This window comes from Uloborus diversus, chromosome 5 (assembly GCF_026930045.1).
Source record: "Uloborus diversus isolate 005 chromosome 5, Udiv.v.3.1, whole genome shotgun sequence".
Classification (NCBI taxonomy): Eukaryota; Metazoa; Arthropoda; class Arachnida; order Araneae; family Uloboridae; genus Uloborus; species Uloborus diversus.
The window spans coordinates 183,834,159-183,855,543 of record NC_072735.1 but is presented as its reverse complement, the minus strand read 5'-3'; the positions used below and the strand labels follow the sequence as shown (position 1 = coordinate 183,855,543).

The 21,385-nt window shown below is 34.8% G+C and overlaps 1 protein-coding gene across 1 annotated transcript in view; it reads left to right on the top strand.

Moving 5' to 3' along the window:
• Window positions 1-21,385, top strand: part of LOC129223328 (cubilin-like) — a 92,396-nt gene that overhangs the window by 15,526 nt on the left and 55,485 nt on the right. Inside the window, exon 2 of the mRNA XM_054857895.1 lies at window positions 15,927-16,166. Within this exon, the coding sequence (XP_054713870.1) occupies window positions 15,927-16,166 (240 nt within the window). The remainder of the gene's footprint in view (window positions 1-15,926; window positions 16,167-21,385) is intronic.

The following is a 21,385-nucleotide window of genomic DNA, read 5'->3' as shown; positions in this document are numbered from 1 at the left end:
ATCGCACTAAAAATCTGCGTTTTCAATCCTTTTTGTTTCCAAATAAACAAATTGTGAACAAAGTTTTATGTATCTAATCTTTTTTGATGACTTCAAGAAGTTGTACCATATTTGAAGAAGATTGAAGGATGTGTTTGTTTCTGACTACGTAAAAAAAAAAAAAAAAAAAAAAAAAAACACATTTGTTAACTGATGACTCTAAAGTGAAACTGCTACGTATAGCAGGGGTTCTCAAAAAGTGTCGACTAGCGGTACCCTTTGAAGAGTTAGAGTTTTCTCATTGCATCCTATTCAATTTCTATTATTTGAAGCAAGTGCGTAAGTGCTAGGCTACCCTAAAGGTCAAAACCTAATATCTCGCTCCTTTATGATTCAATTTCTCCAGCTTTTGCATAGTCATTAGATGATTTATAGAGACTAAGAAAAAATAAAACCAAGTGAAAATTTAAGTATCAATTATGTTTTTCAGCAGTTTTAGCAACCAAAAGCGATTTGGTCTCATTAGGAGCACGGACCATAATAAGGAAAGTTTGTGCAAAGATAACTTCACACAAAGTTGAAGACAAAAACGCCAAAAAGTACTGTGAAACTAAAACGAATTGATAGTCTTTAATTATATTAAACTACATTTGATGACCTCAAAAACATTATCAAAAATTCCATGGAAAGGAGAAAGATCAACCATCATATTTGGCGCAACTGACAAATCTTTTTTTTGAGCAATCACAATTGCTTATTGTTCCCACTTGACTGTTTTTGGCGTCCTATGATTTTATTTTCCCAGCGCCACCCTCCGCACCATCACTGTCGACCGGCTCCTCACGATGCTGCTCCTATAGCGAAAGTTGTCTCCAGATTGCATCCATGTCCTACACACACGCGCATACATACACACACACGCACACGCACACACAATCACATACACACACACGCACACACAATCACATACACACACATACACCTACACACACAACCACAAACACATACACACACGCATACATACAGACGCCTACACATACACGCACACATACATACAACTACCCACACATTCATGCCTGCACACAGACACAAACACATACGCCTACACACATACCCCCCCCCCCCCACCACACACATTCATACACACAACTACCCACACACTTATGCCAGCACACAGACACAAACACACATGCCTACTCACACATACACATAACTCCTACACACAAACACACATACCCCCACACACAAACACACACTCGTGATTACGAAAAACATAATTTAAATTCAAGATGTCAAAATTCAAATTAATTTTTTTTAATGTCACTCATGCGCACAACGTGTATATATGTGTACCATATGAAGCACATGATCATATCCAACACCCGATATGGTGTTGGATATATCGGGTGGTCATATATGGTCGTGGTGGTTGGATATATCGGTTGGATGTTGTTGGATATTGATGTTGGATATATGGTGTTGGATATACACTCCGGTGTCATATTGTAAAGAAATGTTGGTGTGAAATTCACAAAGATAAATGCCGCTGTGTACCGTCATTTTTTCCCCTGTGATTTGCCTGGTTATTAAAAACTGCTCGTTCATAACGCTTTATCATAAGTTAGGCTTTCTGATGATGATCTAGGGACGATTTAGTAAATTTTTAGTATGCTATATTCATCAAAAATCCTCTGAATGGCATTATTGGTTTTCATAACCTTATTTGGCAAATATAACTAACATACATACATTGATAACATGGACAATTCGCTTCACCTCTCGCCTCTTCTCACCAAGACCCGACTAACTAAAAGTGAGGCCCTAGGCCCACAATAATTTGGAGGCCGCTGAAGACTCTATAGCGGGATACGGTGGTTACAGGTTTTGTCCCCGTCTGAATTCATTTTTGGGACCTCTTTTTCTATCCCAGAATTACGTAAATCATTAACCATGTGCATTTATGAATCCCTTCAGGGTCCCTCATAGTTGTGACATGGTAAATTCGCTAATAGCAGAATGAATAAAAATTCTCCTTTAAGGAAGTTTTTTGCGATTAATAGGTTAGTATTGTTATTTTTAATTATTATTCATAATTTTTTAGGAAATTTGAGGCTCCTTAGGAAGATGGGGCAAAAGGCCCAGGCCTGGTTGGCCTGTACTATAATCAGATCTTGCGTTTCACGGCACCCCAGTGTGCCGCGGCACCCAGTTTGAGAACCCCTGGCGGATAGGCAACGTTAAGGCTCTTTATTTCTTTTTTGGACTTAAGGTTTGCGTGCACAAAAACAGAACCGAAACACAGCTACGAAGATTTTATCTCTTTAAACGTAATTCTGACATTTTTAGTTTGTATTATATTTAACTAAATTACTTTTAAACATTTTTTTCGCTTGAAGCTACGTCAGCAAATGTTTTCATGATTTGTGTAAAACATATGAAAATCTACCTTAGTAAACCTATCTAACTTATCTAATTGTGTAATTTTGAAGTATTACTTTAATAAAACGTTAAATTTAACGTTTTGCTCAAATAAAAAGATTAGTAGTGTAAAAAAAATGTAAACATTGTAATATAGCTTGACGAGAAAAGGAAAGGAAATTAAAAAATCCCCTGACTGCATATGAAATGAATTTAAAAAATGTAAAATTAACTTCAAAAGTAAATTTCAAAATTTGTGAAAGTGGATCCAGAAAAATACAAAGCATAAAATAAGAAAATACCATGAAAATTTACAAATTAAAAAAAAAAAAAAAGCGTAAGTTGAATTAAATATGCAAAGTTTGCAGTTGAAGTTTCATTTTGTACAAAATGAAAAAAAATTAAGAAATTAAGTAGCTTTAAAAATTATGATATGAAAAAAGTAAAAATGTGCAAAATTACATTCGAAAAATTAGTCTTAGAAAGTATGGAAAAATCTCTCTAAGAAGTACCAACTATACAAAAACGAGCTAAAAAGTTTAAAATGTCAAGCGGAAGAAATAGACTGTAAAAATAGTTTTGAAAACAATAGCAAAAATAATTCTCAGTCTCACACGTGTTTTTCTAGCAATGTGGGGGGAAAAAAACTTTTAACGTCCATTGTTCAACAAATAATAAATTTTATTCGTTTTTCGCTTTAACATCAAGAATCAGAACCTAACTATCTGACGGCTGCTTTTGATGGATTATCACCCACGCTCTCGTCGAATAGATACATAAGGAAATTACTAAGACAAGACCCTCTAACTATTGTTGCCCGCAATTTTTCTTGAAAGAATTGGTCAATTTTTCATTCTTTCCAACGTCAGTCACTAACTTGCTAGGGCTAGATTTTGTATTTTCTCCTTTAAAAATAGCGTAAGTTTTCAATCCTCAAAAGAAGAAAAAAAAAAGACCATACATCATTTGACAATATCAACTGTCAAAGTGGACTTTCTTAAGTAGGGCAAACTAAAAACTTTCTTGAAAGAACATGAAAATTATGTTAAGAGAAAGTTAAAAAGATCTCAGTATTGCTGAAAATTCAGTCATACAATTGATTTAAATGAAGCAAAACTACACTAAAAATCCTTTGTGAACGCAGTCTTGATTTTGCAGAGAACTTAATAAATGTTGTAGAACTATATTTCAATAATAATTCGATTTCTACTCTTTTTCTCTCTCTAGTATGTTACCAATGGTACTGGCATGTTTTTTGAGAGCTTTTTATAAGATTTATCCAGAGATTATTTCAGGTAATGTTTGGTATTTATAATGTGTTTCGATAGTTAAGTTCTACAATTTTTATGATCAACCTTTTTTTTATCGCTCTCTTTGACAGAAGAATTGGCTTTATGTAACTGCAAAAGACACGCTACTTTTTAAACATTTTTTGATAAGGTTTTATCCAGCGGTTATTTTATCCATGTTTAAAATGCGTTTCTCCGTTTTAATTCTACTATTTTTATGACACACTTTTTTTTTTCTACCTCTGTTTTTGCCAGAAGAAAGGGCTTTATGTAAGTGCAAAAAGCATGTGTATTCAGTTTCATGGCAAAGTTACTTTATATATTACGTTGAATTGCACATAAGAATCAATTTTCATTCCATAATTGGAAAAAAAAAAAATATATTAATTTGAATTTTTGGCATCTTGAATTCAAGTTATATTTTTCGCAATCACGAGCGTGTGTATGCGCGTTTGTGTTTGTGTAGGCGTATGTGTGTGGGTGCATGTGTGTGCGAGTGTATGTAAGCATGTGTGTGAGTGAGTGTTGTGTACGCGCGTGTGCGTGTAGGCGTTCGTGTGTGTGTGTATGTAGGTATGTGTGTTTGTGTCTGTGTGCAGGAATGAGTGTGTGTATGTGTGTGTGTAGGAGTGTGTGTATGTGTAGGTGTGCGTGAGTAGGTGTGTGTATGTATGCGTGTGTGTGTAGGATATGGAAGCAACCTGGACACTGTTTTCGCAAGAGGAGCAGCATCGTGAGGATCCGGTCGACGGTGATGCTGCAGAGGGTGCTGGCGGGAAAATAAAATCAGCGTAACATCAAAAACAGTCAAATGAGAACAATAAGCAATCGTGATTGCTCAAAAAAAAAAAAAAAAAAAAATTTAACATCCAGTTTTAAGCATCCAACCGAGGCCTTCGAGATAAAAAGGCCATCCAACTAGCAAATGACGTCATCGTTTGTCGATCCACAATGATATTGGGAAGGGAGCACTTCGATTAATATTTTGGTTAAATAAAACTATTTGGTTTATTTATTATTGTCTTCTGTTATTCAAGTAGCATTACAAGTTCTACTTTTTCATTTGAAAACATAAAAAGGAACCGATAATCATACATTAAAAAATACACTGAGCTTAATTCATAGTCTTACAAAGTATTCAAATAACTAAACACGATTTTATTTTACAATCATGTTAAAACAAAGTGATAAATAAACACAGTTTTATTTTTCATTAGAAATTGTTTTTTAACTAATCGTATTTTAAGTACTCGTATATTGTATTGAAACATTAAGTCTTAAGAAGTATTCAAATAAATAAATGAACTTTCATTTTACAATTACATCAAAACAAAAAATAATATTACTATTGTATTTGAATAAGAATTAAATGAAATTTTAAAAAATAAATAAACATTTTTACTTAAGTAAACGGGAAACAGGACTGCAATATGTTTCAAAGACATAACATCAAATTAAAGTACATAATACCAGATTATTAATGTTAACTTAGCTGAGCAAATTTATGCTTTTAAAAAGACGTGAATGCTTGGGTGCCATCCCCAAAGTAGACGGTGCCCTACCCCCTTCAATTATGAAACCTTCAAAAAAAAAAAAAAAAAAAACATCTCCATCTCCCTTAAAATTTCAAGGGCACAGTTATTTATAACTATAGCCGTTGAAAAGCTATCATTACTATGAGACTATGATTCCGACCCCCCCCCCCCCCTTCGGTGGGCACTCTCGAAAAATTACACAGGAATTCAACTTGAAAAACGTTAATTAAAGAATGAATGATACATCATGAATACTGTATGTTGTATATCAAAAAATGTATTCAATATCTAAACAGCCTTTTTTTTTTGGAATTCGGCTACTTTCCCATTTTTAGCTTTTTCTGCTGCTAATGATTCTTGTGTGTGTGGGGGGGGGGCTTTAATTGTTCATCATTTTAGGCTTTTGAAAAATTATTTTAAAAAACATTAATTGATGACAAAGTAATATTTTTCAAAAAACTTTTCATAGAATGACCATTTTAGCAACTTTCTTTAATACTTAAAACCTCATATATGTTAAATTTAGATCAACATTTTGCTAAGTATGCTCTTTTAGGAAATCAATGTGACAGTTTTGTGACAGGGGGAAGGGAGGGGATAACAAGAAGTGTGACATCACGCGTTGTTTATAACAATATGCTCATGTTGAACAGCGTTACATGTAACAAGGAGGAGGGGGGGGATTTGTTCAAAAGTTTGTAACATACTTTATAGACAGCCCTTTAATTCAATTTATGTTACAGTTTCAGAGTTCCTGAAAGCTTATTAACAGAAAACCCAAGGAGTTCAAAAAATATGTAGTTCAAGACATTTTGCCCTTTTTAAGCATAAACAAACAAGCATAGAGCATTTGGCAAAAACACGTTGTGTATCCACTGCTCAAAATTAATCTTTCTCAAGCCCAGAAATTATGAATACTGTTAACTTAACCACAATGTGTGCATAAATATCATAAAACCTAAAGACAACAGTGAAAAAAAAAACCATATATATATTTTTTAATTTACGCACAGAACCAGCTTGTTTGAATAACATTGCAGGGGCGTAGTTGGGGGGAAATGTTTAAGTATCGAACCCACGACCTCCGGCGTTCAAATCTAATCTTTTATCTCAGAACTACGGAAACCCATCAAGGAATGTTTTTTGATCAAAATAACACATGCTAGCGTATAAAACAATTTAATCGAAACCGAAAATATAAGATTAGTTCAGTTAAAAGCCTGTTTCAATAAACTTGTTTACATTTTTACTGAATATCAACACCAAGTTACGCTTCTGATAGCAACAAGTATATTCGCAGAAAATTTTGACATATGTATATTGTTAGTTTGGAAAATCCATTTCGAATAAATGCGTGTTCAAAGTTGAAAAAATAAAGAAATAAAAAGTTGCAAGTTAACCGTTTCAAATATTAAAGCAGTATGCTGAAATTACAAATTACAGACAAAGATATCGGAAAGGAAACTGACAATTGTTTGTGTAATGGAGGAAAACTTAAGAAATCTTAACTGCATAAAATGTAAATTTGTTTATCTGAGAAAAGAGTACTTACCTCCGAACTTTAAAATTTATTCCATGAGGCGTCCAGCTTTTTGCTTTACATGCAGGTTGTTCGGCAGCGGAACTCGCTGACTCACTTTTCACTCAGCAGATACTTAAGACTTATATTATACATAATATTTTTTAATTGCCTCTACATTCCGGTACGTGGGAAGGAAGAGATAAATCCAACAGAATTGTATTCAAAAATGTGCATCCGAAGTTACATATTTCCTATTTCATCTATATCAACCAGAGCAAGCAACACTACTGGTAAACTGCACTGTTTTTAAGTTTCGCGCCAAGTTCAAAGATCGACTACTGGTGGCGTAACGAAGCGGGGGGGAGGGGAGTTGTCTGGCCTGTTATCACGTGGGTCTCGATCCAACCCCGGCATTAATTTGAATTTTCACGTCTTAAATTCAAATTATATTTCCCGGAATCACGAATTATGATAGGACCCGGACTCGTTGGATTTTCTGTTTCTACAAATGGCTCTTACCGCAACCATAATAGCGAAAAGACATAATTTAAATTCAAGACGTCAAAATTCAAATGAATGCCGAATGCTATATGAGGCAATGAGAAGCAAAGGGATGTAAGTGGAAAAATTGAATATATATATATATATATAAGGAAAACCAGTACAAATGGTAGGTGAACCTCTCCTCTGTCTTGGGGTAAGAGAGGATACTAGTAGCCCTGGTAGTTGCTGTTCTACAGCATGATTTAGAAAAACTTTTCAATGAAAACCTACCTAGGACGTAATCTTTATACGCGTTTCACTCAAAACTTGAAAATGTCCACTTACATCTCTTTGCTTCTAACTGCCTCATATGTTATCTGTAATGGGAAAGTAAAGCACAGTAACTGTACATTTTTATTTATTTATTTTTCTTTTTGCATTTTTGTCTTGAATTGTGCTTTAGCTTTATTGTACATTCTTGAATATTTGGTTTCAGCAGAAAATAAAGCAAGCATGAAAAATCGCCTAACTCCAATATTTCCCTATTGTTAAAATGGTATAGAAAGCCCATTTCTTCAAATACGTCAAAACTCATTTCTGCAGATGCTGCACTTTACCTTCCCACGGCAGTTGCGTGCTAGATGCTGTTTTCGTCTAAAGAGGATTGCGTAAGGTCGAGAGGGTCGGGTATAAATAAACTCGATTCCGATAGACATTGACATGGAGTCGGAGGTATCACCACCCAAGAGGAGCATCCTCGCGCGAAGGCCGCTGGACCTCAAAAAGGATAGGCCGCCGTTCAACGGTCAAATGAAAAAATGAGCAATAGGGAAGTTTTCGATTTTTCAATTTTATTTTTATATGATAGAGTAACATGTATGATCATCATAGGTGAAAAAAATTTTGCGATACGATAAGTAGTTTTTTTTCAGATTAATTTTTAAAGTTCAAGCGCTTGTGACGTCAAATGGCACAGGAAGTGACGTCATGCGCTCTTACGCCGCGGGAGAAACCGAAGGACGTGCAGTTGGCTTCGAAGACGAAGCGTAAGGCTTACCTCCTCGCATTTAACTCCTCGATTTTCTGGAACATTAAACCTCTCATCCTCCCGGAAATATTCGAATACCATCATTGATGTTACTTGAGGAAGATTATTAGATTGTGCTTTAACGAATCCGGCCCCACTAGTGTGTTCAAAAGGATTATTGAATTTCTAAAAAATAAAAATATCAGCGGGCTCAAAATGTCCGTACGAAAACAAAGGATCTTCGGCGGAAGGCTGCCCAGTAGTGCCCTGTGACATAAACTAGTGACGTTTCAGAAGAGCGCACTTTTGCGCGTGAATTTTTAAGAATTCATTAAAAATCAATCACGGTGTTTTAAAATTCGGCGATGGTGAATTTTTTAGTTTTGAGGGTCAATTAACAATATCCAATAGTCAAAATATGAACATTTAATAAGTTGCAACTTCCCTATTGTAATTGCTCATAAAGAAAAATAAATAAATAAATAAGCAAAAAATAAAATAAATAAAATACCTTTGACCCTAAAGGATTCTTGCGCATTCTTGTTATGGACACGTTTAGGGACTTGTTTTGGGAATTATTTTTTACCAATTTACTTATTGAGTTTCCACTGTTGAAAGACTATTAAAGTTAATACAAATCCTGTTTGATGTTAACTGTTTGCCTAAAAATAGTCATAAAAAATTAACTTTCGTTAAACCGGCACAAAAAATTCGTAATTTAACCTTTAAATTAACTTTTAAATAGTTTCCTTTAAAAATTCAACGAGCTTTGTTAAACTTTAGTAGACAGCGACTACATCTTGAAGGATACTTGGCAGTAGTAAAGTTAAAGCATTTCATAGTTACATTAACGAAGAATTGCAGGTTGTTTCTCTTGTATTGAAACTATGCTGGCAGAGAACCATCTGTTTTAGAATTCGTAGATTTAAAAAAAATAATAATAATTTGAATTTTGACATTTTGAATTCAAATTATGTTTTTCGCAATCACGAGTGTGCGTGTGTATGTAGGCGTGTGTGTTTGTGCGTGGGGAGGGGGGGTATCTGTATGTGTGTGTAGGCATGTGTGTTTGTGTCTGTGTGCAGGCATGAATGTGTGGGTAGTTGTGTGTATGTGCGTTTGTGTCTGTGTGCATGCATGAGTTGTGGGCAGTTGTGTAGGTGTGTGTTTGTGTATGTGTTTAGTGTGTGTATGTGTAGGTGTCTGTATGTATGTGCGTGTGTGTGTAGGCATGTGTGTTTGTGTCTGTGTGCAGGCATGAGTGTGGGTAGTTGTGTGTGTGTAGTCGTGTATGTGTATGTATAGGTGTCTGTATGTATGTGCGTGTGTGTGTAGGCATGTGTGTTTGTGTCTGTGTGCAGGCATGAGTGTGTGGGTAATTGTGTGTGTGTGTGTAGTTGTGTGTTTGTGTGTGTGTATGTGTAGGTGTCTGTATGTATGCGTGTGTGTGTGGTGTGTGTGTGTGTGTAGGTGTATCTACGTGTGTGTGTGTGTGTGTGTAGGTGCGTGTATGTATGCGTGTGCGTGTAGGACATTGACGCAACCTGGAGAAGGTTTTGGCCATAGGAGCAGCATTATGAGGCCGCCGACAGTGGTGCTGGCAGAGGGAGGCGGTGGGAAAATAAAATCATAGGAACATCAAAACAGTGAAATGAGAACAATAAGCAATCGTGATTGCTCAAAAAAAAAAATAAATAAATAAAATAATAATAATACTGAACTACCATATTATAATAAACCAGATCCCAATAATACCTTGGGAATCACTTGTCATTAAAGAAATAATAAAATAAAAGAACTTCATAGCTACTGTACTAACTGCTGTAGGTTACTTTCCCTGCAGTAACACTATATTGGCAGGGAAGCAACTTTTACAAATTTTATTGATTGGTTAGTGAAAACTAGCAGATTACGCCATTGCCGATGAAAATCCAATACAATGAAAACGCATTGTTCTTTTTATCAGTAATTTTATTCAGACGTTTATCAGTAGCATAAAAAAGTAGTGTAGAGAAATTCCATCATAGGTTTTGTAAATGTTCATAGAAAATGCACTTTCATAGACAATGACTTTATGACATATACCTTATAAACTCCATCCAAACTCTCAGATTTTATTAAAAACAAAAAAGAAAAAAAATCCCGGATTTGGTTATTTGTGTTGCCAGTGTGACAGTGGTGACATTAATGGATATAATAAATCTATACTATTGTTCTTCACAGCGAAGCAATTATGAAATCAAAATGTTTTCTAGGTACTCCACCAAAATGCTGATAAAATGACTTTTCTACATTTTATGCTAACTGACGATAAAAGTACTTTTTCTGGCTCACCTTATAAACTTTATTATAGTTCTTTGGTAAGCCTAATGATATGTAATTGACCTCAGTTTTGCTATGCAAAAAGCGCTTCTTAAAGAAGTGCAAAAAACGAAACTAAAGTAGTACAACAGCCGCTAACAATTACGCAATGTCGAGCTTCCAAGCCGTGTTCTACATGGGATATTACATTTTGTTTTGCATAACATTTTTAGACTTCGTGTACACATTTTCGAACAAAAAAGTTGCGGAATTAATTCAGCGAATCAAGAACAATCAACCACTTCTGTTTTCACAAATGCGATTTGCATTTCATTATCACTTCCGAAAAATGCTTTCCATTCCAACACAATCCTCGTTCTAAATCCTTTGTATCCTAATCTTGAACTTCAAGCCACAATCTGCATAAGAAAACAAAAACAAGGAACTTCCAACGTTCCTTCACTTGCGCCATTTTATTCAGAAAAGGAATCGGCGACTGTATAAATTCCAGAAGTAGTATCTTTGGATTGCTGCTAGAGACGATGGCAGTCAAACGGAACACGCATTGCAGAAAGTTAATTGAAAATTCGTATTGTCTAAGTGAAGCAGCCGTGACATTTCCCATTTCCAAAAAAAAAAAAAAAAGTTGATTAAAATCGCCACTTTAATCGATTAAAACACATAAATCTTAATGGTAATGATATCATTCACCATCCATTCAGACTTTAGAATTTAATTCTCAAAAATAGAAAAACATTTCGTCTAAGCGCGCGCCTTGAATGCTTTCCGATTGAAAAGCTTCCATCTGGCCATTTATGTGGTCACGCTCTCTTCACTTCACTTCTGTGAGATCCGGGTCGACCAATTAAGTCTGGAAGTGAGAGGATTGGGCAAGATGGTAGCTATTCGGGAGATCTGGACACAGAACAGTTGCTTTTGCTTTCTTTTCAGCGAAACCATAAACTACTGGCCTCAATAACTGACCTGGTAAAGTGATTGATGATTATAATATTGAGTATGAAGTCTAATGTTTTTCAAAAAATTGTAGTAATAAGTAGGCTTGCCAGACATCCCTGTTTTCAGATAAAACCCCGGTGTCCCGGCCGGTTTACTTCACGTCCCAGTAAACTATAAATTGATTACAGATGACTAAAAGTCTAAAAGTAATTAACTGTGAAGGATTATTTAAGATAGACTTCGGCATTTGAAAAATAGACTTGTAAAACTAATATCGGATCAGCTTGTGAGGAATTTTACACCAAGATTAAAATCGAAAAAGACTAAAAAAAGCCCCAGCGAATGAAAAATACATGTAAATATTGTTCAAGTTTTATTACTCATTTAAAGTATTTCTTCTTATTAAAGTAATTAATAAATATTAACCTGTAAAAAACAAAATGTTTAACTTTATCTGTTTATGTCATTTGTTATTACCCTTGGTTTAGGCTCATAATTAGAAACCATTCATTCATAATACGTATTGTGAATGAACTAACCTCTAAAGCACTCTAAAAACTAGTCAGGGATGTATTTCCTTTTGAATACTCGTGCCCGGGGGGGGGGGGGGGGCTTTCTGGTATCCCGGTTGAACATTTCAAAAATCTGGCAAGCCTGTAGCAATAAGTAATGCTTGGATATGCAATAAAAAATCATTGAAATGTGCATTAAAAATTCCTGAAATATGCACTCAAAACTAAAATGTTTGTACCTGTGGTTTTTTTGTCGGTTGTCACACATTTAAAAGATTTTCTTTTTTCTTTTTTGACTACTCTTATTTTTGCAATTTGTAATTAATACAATAACTATGCATTTAATGAATATTTTTTTGTTTCTATACACGTTAATTTCTTTTATTGCAATAAAACACAACATGTTCTACGAGGTTTTCAAGAGTTACGTATTGATTTTTGTCATTTACCATCGTATAGACACAAATATCCTTTGAACTTTTACATACAGTGGAAAATGTATTCGGTATTGAAAAGTGGCACGGGTGCCACTTTTCACTACTGAAAACGGAATTCCGTTTTTGTAAAAAAAAAAAAAAATCGGCGGATGGATTTCTGATTTTTAGGTTAAGTATTTTAAATATCTCTCAATTAAAAAACGGAAATCTGTCCGCCGTCTTTGTTATTCTACAAACGGAATTCCGTCTTTAATTCTGGAAAGTAGTAATTGTATACAGATGTTATTGGACAGTATTTGAAGTACTTAGCTTTGTCCCTTGCCACGAAATACTAGTTGCAAGACAACCAATACCGAACAGAAAAATGTCAAATTCCTTAAATTTGGGATATCATTTGCTTTATCCAAAAATAATGTCGAGTTCTTCTTTAACTTTCGTTCTTTTCCCCTAAAATATTTTCGTTTTTATCTGCAATTTGCAGTCAAATTGCTTCCCTTCATCTATTTGAATTCTTCATGAGTGAATTGAATTAATAAGAAAAAATTAGGGGGGGGGGCGAAAAACACTTTTTTTTCTAATTAATTTTAACTAGCACGGAAAACTTGCGCATTGGCAACTTAATAACGGAAAAAATAGTTTAAAATTATATTTATAAATTATTTTTTAAATCGAAACAATTACAGTAAAAAACAATGCTTTGCAGCAAAATTACAAGGATTGTTACTCGCAAACACGTTATCACCTAAAGTTCAGCTGCAGTGGTGTCGAACTGACACACCAAAGAACGCAACGTTGCTTAATAGATTACAATAATTTACTGCACGTCCTATGCGGGAGTTCGTTTAATCAAAATAAAAGGCAGAATATTTATAGTTCCGTTCTTGCTATCGTAATTTTTAGAATTATTATTTAAGTGAATATATATATATATATATATATATATATATATATATATATATATATATATATATATATATATATATATATATATATATATATATATATATATATATATATATATATATATATAAATTCTACAAATTTGATTCGGATAAATCGGAGATTCAGATAAACGGGGGTCGGATAAACGAGATTATAGTGTAAAAAAACAATAACTATGCAGTGAAGTGAAGCAAGCTTTTATACGTTTCTTGTTTTTAACACTTTTTACAATTTTCCGCAGCTCATTTTTGTCCCGTTCTAGTTATAATTATTTTAACAGTAAAATACTATTTTATACGTCACATCAGAGGTTCCACCCCCACCCCCCCCCCACGACTCTCTGCATTTTAATTTCATTTTTTCATGAGAGTATTTCTTTTGCTTATAAAGGAATAATTGAAATAAATGTCAATTGAATTTACGGATTCAATATCGGCCAGTTGAAGACCCTCTATGTATTCAAAAATTGACTGATGCACGTAAAATCTATCGTCTTTATTTTTTTTTCGCCTAATGGGGGCTGCGCTTTTAGGCAGGGTTGGCAAAAACCCGGGTTTTTTTAAAAAAGCCCATGGACCCAGGGTTTTTTTGGGTTTTTTTAAATAAAACCCAAAAAACCCCAACTAAAGTTGGGTTTTTTTAAAAGAAATGTGTTTTTTTTTTGTCTTTTTTTAGGGAAAATGTGGGGTACTTGTAGCATATTGTAGCATAAGTATATGGACAAAGTGCAAAGATTATCTTCGGGTAAAAAGCTCGAAACCTAGTTAAAATTCAGAGTTTTATGAAGAAAAGTATAAAAGACGAAAAAACCCAAGAATGTTTAAGTTTCAGATTTTTTAATTTTCATTATTACCAACAGTTAAGGCAAAGTTACTTCTCGAGTGATAAAATCTATTGTTCGTTTTTTAATTACTACATTTTTTATTTATTTTTTTTTTTTTTTTGCATTTTACTTTATAGTATTTCATTTCGTTGTGCAAAACTACTGTAGAACCTCAATTAGTTTAAATCCCTTTTTACTGAATTCCAGCTTAATCAAGACATTTTTTTGAATTTTATGTTGCCTGTTTTTCTATTTCTGTGTACAGGGTAAGAAATATTAAACTTTTTAGTAAAATAATGAAAATACTGTACCTGTTCTGTTTTTTGTCGACCGTTTGAAAAATCTGTTTATTTCTAAAAAATTTACCTTGTGTTTATTCGAGATTTGTGACGTGTTGGTTAGCAGAAAATAATTTACATGAAAGCCTTTTAACTAGATTAGTTTCTTCTGTACAATCTACAAATATTGAGAAAATCAGACGTGACAGGACTTGGTCAAGATAATTTGAGTTATTTATTGACCAGTTAAAGAAAAAGTTAAATACATTTATTTAAAATCTTTGAAGTATATTTTTAATGCCGTTAAGAGTTAAGAAATACTATTAAAGCTCAAAATCCATTTTTCATGTTCATTATCTGTGGTGAAGAACAAATAAAAAAGAAGTTTAAATTGTGAAAGTAATTAAATTAATTAATTTTTTTAAAAATTTTCACAAAATTTTAAAAAACCCAAAAGTGGGCTAAATAATGGATTTTTTTGAATGGGTTTTTTCAAAAAAACCCATTGGGTCCAACCCAATTGGGTCCAATTCGGCCAACCCTGCTTTTAGGCTATTTAGCCTATTAGTAGGCCTAGTGCGATCTCCCGATACGGCACCCAGTCTTTCATGTGCCACCATTAAGGCGCGGATGTCAATGGCACGGATAATTAGAACGTCCAGTTTCCACCAGATGGAGACACCTGGGCTCTCTTTTGATGCGAAATCGCACGAGGAATTTAATTTAGCTGAAGGAATTTTAAGCCAAACGAATACCCAAGGGATCTTTTACATGCCGCACAATACGACCTGGACGCTGATGATTTTCTGCAACTGGAAAATCCACCGACTTGCCGCCTCAGGTCAGAACCTGGATTCACAGGCGTAGAAGGAGAGCGCCTAAGCATCACGCCACCAGCCGGCACTATCTATCTATGATCTTCAAAAAGTTCTCCGAGTTTCTATCACAACTAAGAGATAAACACCTCAGCAGCACTGCATCAAGGGTTTCTCGGTTCCTGGTTAGGACCAAAAATATCAAATTGCAGAAAGATAGTGCTTCCATACATCATGTGTTCGTGTTCTCTGATATACCTCAGAATTTCACCTTAGTAGCGCTCATTAAAACGGAAGCCGCTATCTTCTGTTTCAAAATAATTCGGTAGTAATACCTAGGGCGGTTCAAAAGGTTACGTCCAAATGGCGGATCAGGCTATGAAGAGCATCCTTCGTGACCTGACACGACCACACGTGACTTTCGGACATGACCTTTGAAACTATTGTCCATACTCCTCGGACTTCCCAAGAGTTTTAAGTCACATTCACAATCACACGCACACATTTTTTCAATTGTCTGTCAAAAAAATATTTCTTACGATCACACTTTCACACACCAACACACGTTCAATTCAAATTAGCTACAAAAAATCTATCTTCTTTTCCAGATTTGAGTTGCGGAGGAACTCGGCAAGAGTCCGAGTTTGTTCTGCGGAGCCCGGGCCACCCCTCCTCTTACCCCACCAAAGGACGCTGCGAATGGACCGTGGTTCGCCAGGATCCCAAAGTTTGCGGCCTCGAATTTCTTTTCCGGGATTTTGATCTGGAGACCAGCGATTACTGCACTTATGATTACTTACTGGTGCAAGGGAACAGACTCTGTGGAAAGATTGCACAGGGGGCAGTGCGTAAGTCCTGATTTCCGTAATTCAGTTGCCCCCTTATTTTGCTGTTTTATTCAGGTTTAAAAAACTAGTATGTTGTGGCCATCACGAAACTTTCTTCTATATCTTTCTTGTGAATTCTGATCCCTCCCTATGCTTAAAGAGAATGCAATATTCCCAGCAACAGCAAAAAAAAAAAAAAAAAAAAAAAAAAAAAAAAAAAAAAAAAAAAAAAAAATATGCACACAAAAACTTGACGACCGTCCGAATTCCTGAACTCCCGCAAAAGCAAAGCAAAGAACGACTTGAAAGTTATTTTAAAAGCCTTGCTTGAATTAATTAGATGTTTTATTTGTTAACAAACATAAGATGGCAACAGTTAAAAATTTTAAACCATCGCAATAACATTTCCGATTCTTTCCCAAAAATTAAAATCATGTGAAACTAGTATGTTGTGGCCATCACGAAACTTTCTTCTATATTTTTCCTTTTTCTGATCCCTCCTCATGCTTGACGAGGAAGCAATATTCCTAACAAAAACAAAATTACACATGCAAAAACTTGACGACCATCCCAATGTCTGAATTTTTGTAATAACAAAACAAAGAGCAAAAATTGAAAGTTACTTTAAAAGCCTTACTTCAATTATTTACAAATATTTTATTTGTTAACAAACATAAGATGGAAACAGTTAAAAATTTTAAATCATTGAGATAATATTTCCGATCATTTCCATACAATTAAAATCACGAGAAATACGCAGACGACAATCTATTACGATTTATCTTTCTTATTGTTGCATTAATAAAACTATTTTTATTCAAAAAAAAAATCAACACCTCTTGGAGCGATTGGAGTCAAAATTGAACCAAAGCCTGTTTACGTATGGATTCATATATATTCCAAATTTCAACCAGAACGTAGCATTACTTCTTGAGATAGGGCACTCACAATGGAAAAAAAGAACGAGCGATTGCGCTACCCCCCTTTTAGCTGTTGACACCAAAATAAAATCAGCTCTTATATCCACTAAGGGCTACTTGTCAAAAAAATTTTTGTTTGATTCCGTTCGTTATTTCTTGAGATACAGCAGTCACAATTGACGATAAAAAACGTTCTATAACTCAACCCCCGTTTGAGCTATTGACACCAAAATTGAATCAGCACCTGCTCCTGTTAGGGGCAACATATGGACCAAATTTTGTTTGATTCCGCCTGTTACTTCCTGAGGAATAGCAAGCACGCGTAACTCAAAAAACGTCCCATTGCTCCACCCCCCTTGGAGGAATTCGCGCCAAAAACTAATGGGCACAAGTTCATATAGGGGCACATATGTGTACCAAATTTCGGTCAATTTCATGCGGTAGTTTTTGCTGTAGAGCGGCCACAAAAAACTGGTCACACACAGACGTGACACACACACATACACACATACATACACACACATACATACACACGCACAGACAGACAGACATTTTCCAAAAATAGTCGAAATGGACTCAGCACACCTCAAAACGTTCGAATCCGTCAAAATTCGAAATTCGAAAATTTGCACGAATCCAATACTTTCTTCTATATATTAGATATAGAAGAAAGTAAAAAGCAGACGACAGTATTACAATTTATCTTTCTTATTGTTGCATTTATAAAGCTATTTTTATTTAAAAAAAGAACAGCCCCCCATGGAGCGATTGGCGCCAAAATTGAAACAACGTATATTTACAAATAGATTCACATTTATTTCAAATTTCATTCAGAACGTAGCATTATTTCTTGAGATAGGGCACTCACAATGAAAAAAAAGAACATTGGATTGCGCCACCCTCTTTTTAGTTTTTGACACCAAAATAAAATCAGCTATTATACCCTCTAGGGGCTACTTGTCGATAAATTTTTGTTTAATTCCGTTCATTAGTTCTTGAGATACAGCAGTCACAATTGACAACAAAAAATGTTCTACAACTCAACCCCAGTTTGAGCTATTGACACCAAAAGTGAATCAGCACCTGTACCTGTTAGGGGCAACATATGGACCAAATTTTGTTTGATTCCGCCAGTTACTTGCTGGGGAATAGCAGGCACTTATAACACAAAAAAACGTCCCATTGCTCCACCCCCCTTGGAGGAATTCGCGCCAAAAACCAATGGACACAAGTTCACATAGCGGCACATATGTGTACCAAATTTCGTTCGATTTCATGCTGTAGTTTTTGCTGTAGAGCAAAAAAAAAAAAAAAAAAAAAAAAAAAAAAAAAAAAAAAAAAAAAAAGAGGTCACACACAGACGTGACACACACACACACACACACACACACAGACATTTTTCAAAAATGGTCGAAATGGACTCAGCACACCTCAAAACGTTCGAATCCGTCAAAATTCGAAATTCGAAAATTTGCACGAATCCAATACTTTTTTCTATATATTAGATGTAGAAGAAAGAAAAAAACCTATGAGTAGTGTACAGGAATGAATGGGACCTTATTTAATGAAAAAGAAAATCCCATGAAACAATGATATACAGTACCGTATGTTAAACTGTGTGCAATGTTGTTGAACAGAAAAATATTGATTAAAACTTTTCTATGCAATAATCACTAACAAGCGTTACAAATCCTGTTCAATGCGACGTCGTGTTATGCATCATTTTGTGAAATGTTCAATAGGACGTCCATCATTTTTTGAAACAATCAAGGTGGCGTTCACTATTTTCTGATATTCATACTCAATACTACATACATCATTTTCTGAAATGCTCAATATAGTGTCCATCATTTTCTGAAATGCTCATTGCTCAAAAAGACGTCCATCAGCTTCTGAAATATTCAAAGTGGTGTCTAACTCTTTCTGAAATGACGAATGTGGTGTCCATAATTTTCTGAAATATTCAATTTGACTCCTTTTTTTATGAAATGTTCAATATGACCCCCCCTCCTTTTATGAAATGTTTAATATGACTCCCATCCTTTTATGAAACGTTCAATGTGACTGCCATCTTTCAATGAAATGTTCAATATGACTCCCATCCTTTTATGAAACGTTCAATATGACTTTCATCATTTTATGAAATGTTCAATATGACTCTCACCCTTTTATGAAACGTTCAATATGACTTCTATCATTTTATGAAATGTTCAATGAAACTTCCATCATTTTATGAAATGTTTAATGTGACTCCCATCCTTTTATTAAATGTTCAGTGTGACTCTCATCCTTTTATGAAGCGTTCAACGTGACTCCCATCATTTTATGAAATGTTCAATGAGATTTCCATCCTTTTATGAAATGATCAACGAGATTTCCATCATTTTATGAAATGTTCAATGAGATTTCCATCCTTTTATGAAATGCTGAACGTGACGTTTACCAGTTTCTTGAAGCAAGTGAAATTTATTTAAAGTGTCTCTGCAACACTAGCTATTAGCATGCCAGAAGAATAATATGGATACGTTGGTGAATCACGTTTTTTAGTTTCACTAAAATTGGTTTTGAGAACGATTAAAACCACGAAAGACAATCAAAACAATTTAAACTGCAAACCGGGGTTTTACAATTAAACTCGCTTATAGTGAGCATGAAGAGACCGCGATATTTGCTCGTTATGACAAATTGCTTGTAAAAAAAAATATTAATTTGAATTTTCGGCATTTTGAATTCAAATTATGTTTTTCGCAATCACGAGCGTGTGTGTGCATGTATGCGCGTGTGTGTTTGTGTAGGCGCATGTGTGTGGGTGCGTGTGTGTTTGAGTGTATGTATGCATGTGTGTGAGTGTTGTGTATGCAGTGCTGTGCGCGTAGGTGTTCGTGTGTGTATGTATGTAGGCGTTCGTATGTGTATGTGTGTAGACGTTCGTATGTGTATGTGTGTAGGCGTTTGTGTGTGTGTGTGTAGGCATGTGTGTTTGTGTCTGTGTGCAGGCATGAGTGTGTGTATGTGTAGGTGTGTGTGTGTAGGTGTGTGTATGTATGCGTGCTTGTGTAGGACATGGACGCAACCTGGACACGGTTTTCGCTAGAGGAGCAGCATCGTGAGGCGGCTGGTCGACGGTGGTGCTGCAGAGGGTGCTGGAGGGAAAATAAAATCAGCGTAACGCCAAAAACAGTCAAATGAGAACAATAACCAATCATGATTGCTCAAAAAAAAAAATCACATTTAGTAAATTTCCGATTATCTGCGGTCTGATTATCCGCGGCTCGGATTTTGAAACTTATGATTGTGTTGATGTTTGCTTTCAGATTTTACACAATTTTTTATATTCAATATTAGTAGATGCAATGAAGCAATGTTTTTAGTTATAATTTAAATGAATGTGTGAGTGTCATCAATATTTTTTATCTATTGCATACAGTAGTAACATTTTTTACCTATTATTTGGATTATTCGCAGTTTTCGCTTATCCGAGTTACTGTGCCACCCTATTCGGCAGATAATCGGGAGTTTACTGTACTTACTTTATATGTTTATCTTTTTTTTTTTTTTTTCCCCAGTATCTTAAAAGTTGGTTAATTTGCTTCGGACTGCCTGATTTTCTCTTTGTTGCGTCATTGTTTAGCGAAGAAAACTGATAGCTTGAAAAACCGACATTTTATTACGAAAAAGGTTTGAAGTCTTTGAATTGTAAAAAAAGGTCTCGCTTGCTTTCAGGATTTAGGACTCATCAAATTAGTTTCAACAACAGTGAGCAATTACGTACATAAGTTCAAAAATAGCTTTCACTCTTTAATTTAATAAGTATCTTTAAAAAGTCAACTGCCCTTCACAACTTCACTCTGCAGATTGGATTAAACATTCCTCGAGAAGTTGAAGCAGTTTCCAATATGTTGACTAAAATTAATAATTTCAACTACAATGTGAACATTCAATGTAAAGATGCCTGCGAATCGAATTGTAAATACATTTTTGTTTTCTTAAAGTCCTTCGCCGTATATATCCTTCAAAAGCAAATAATCTTTATCCCCTTTATCTTTACTAATAATAAAGCTGAAACTCTGTCAGAATCTCTGTGACGCGCATAGCGCCTACATCGTTGGGCCGATTTTCATGAAATTTGGCACAAAGTTAGTTTGTAGCATGGGGGTGTGCACCTCGAAACAATTTTTCGAAAATTCGATGTGGTTCTTTTTCTATTCCAATTTTAAGAAAAAAAAAAAACTATGATAAATTACGAAATTATCATAACGTGGAACCGTAACATGGGAACAAGCCAATTGGCGAGATACGAAATTATCATAACGTGGAACT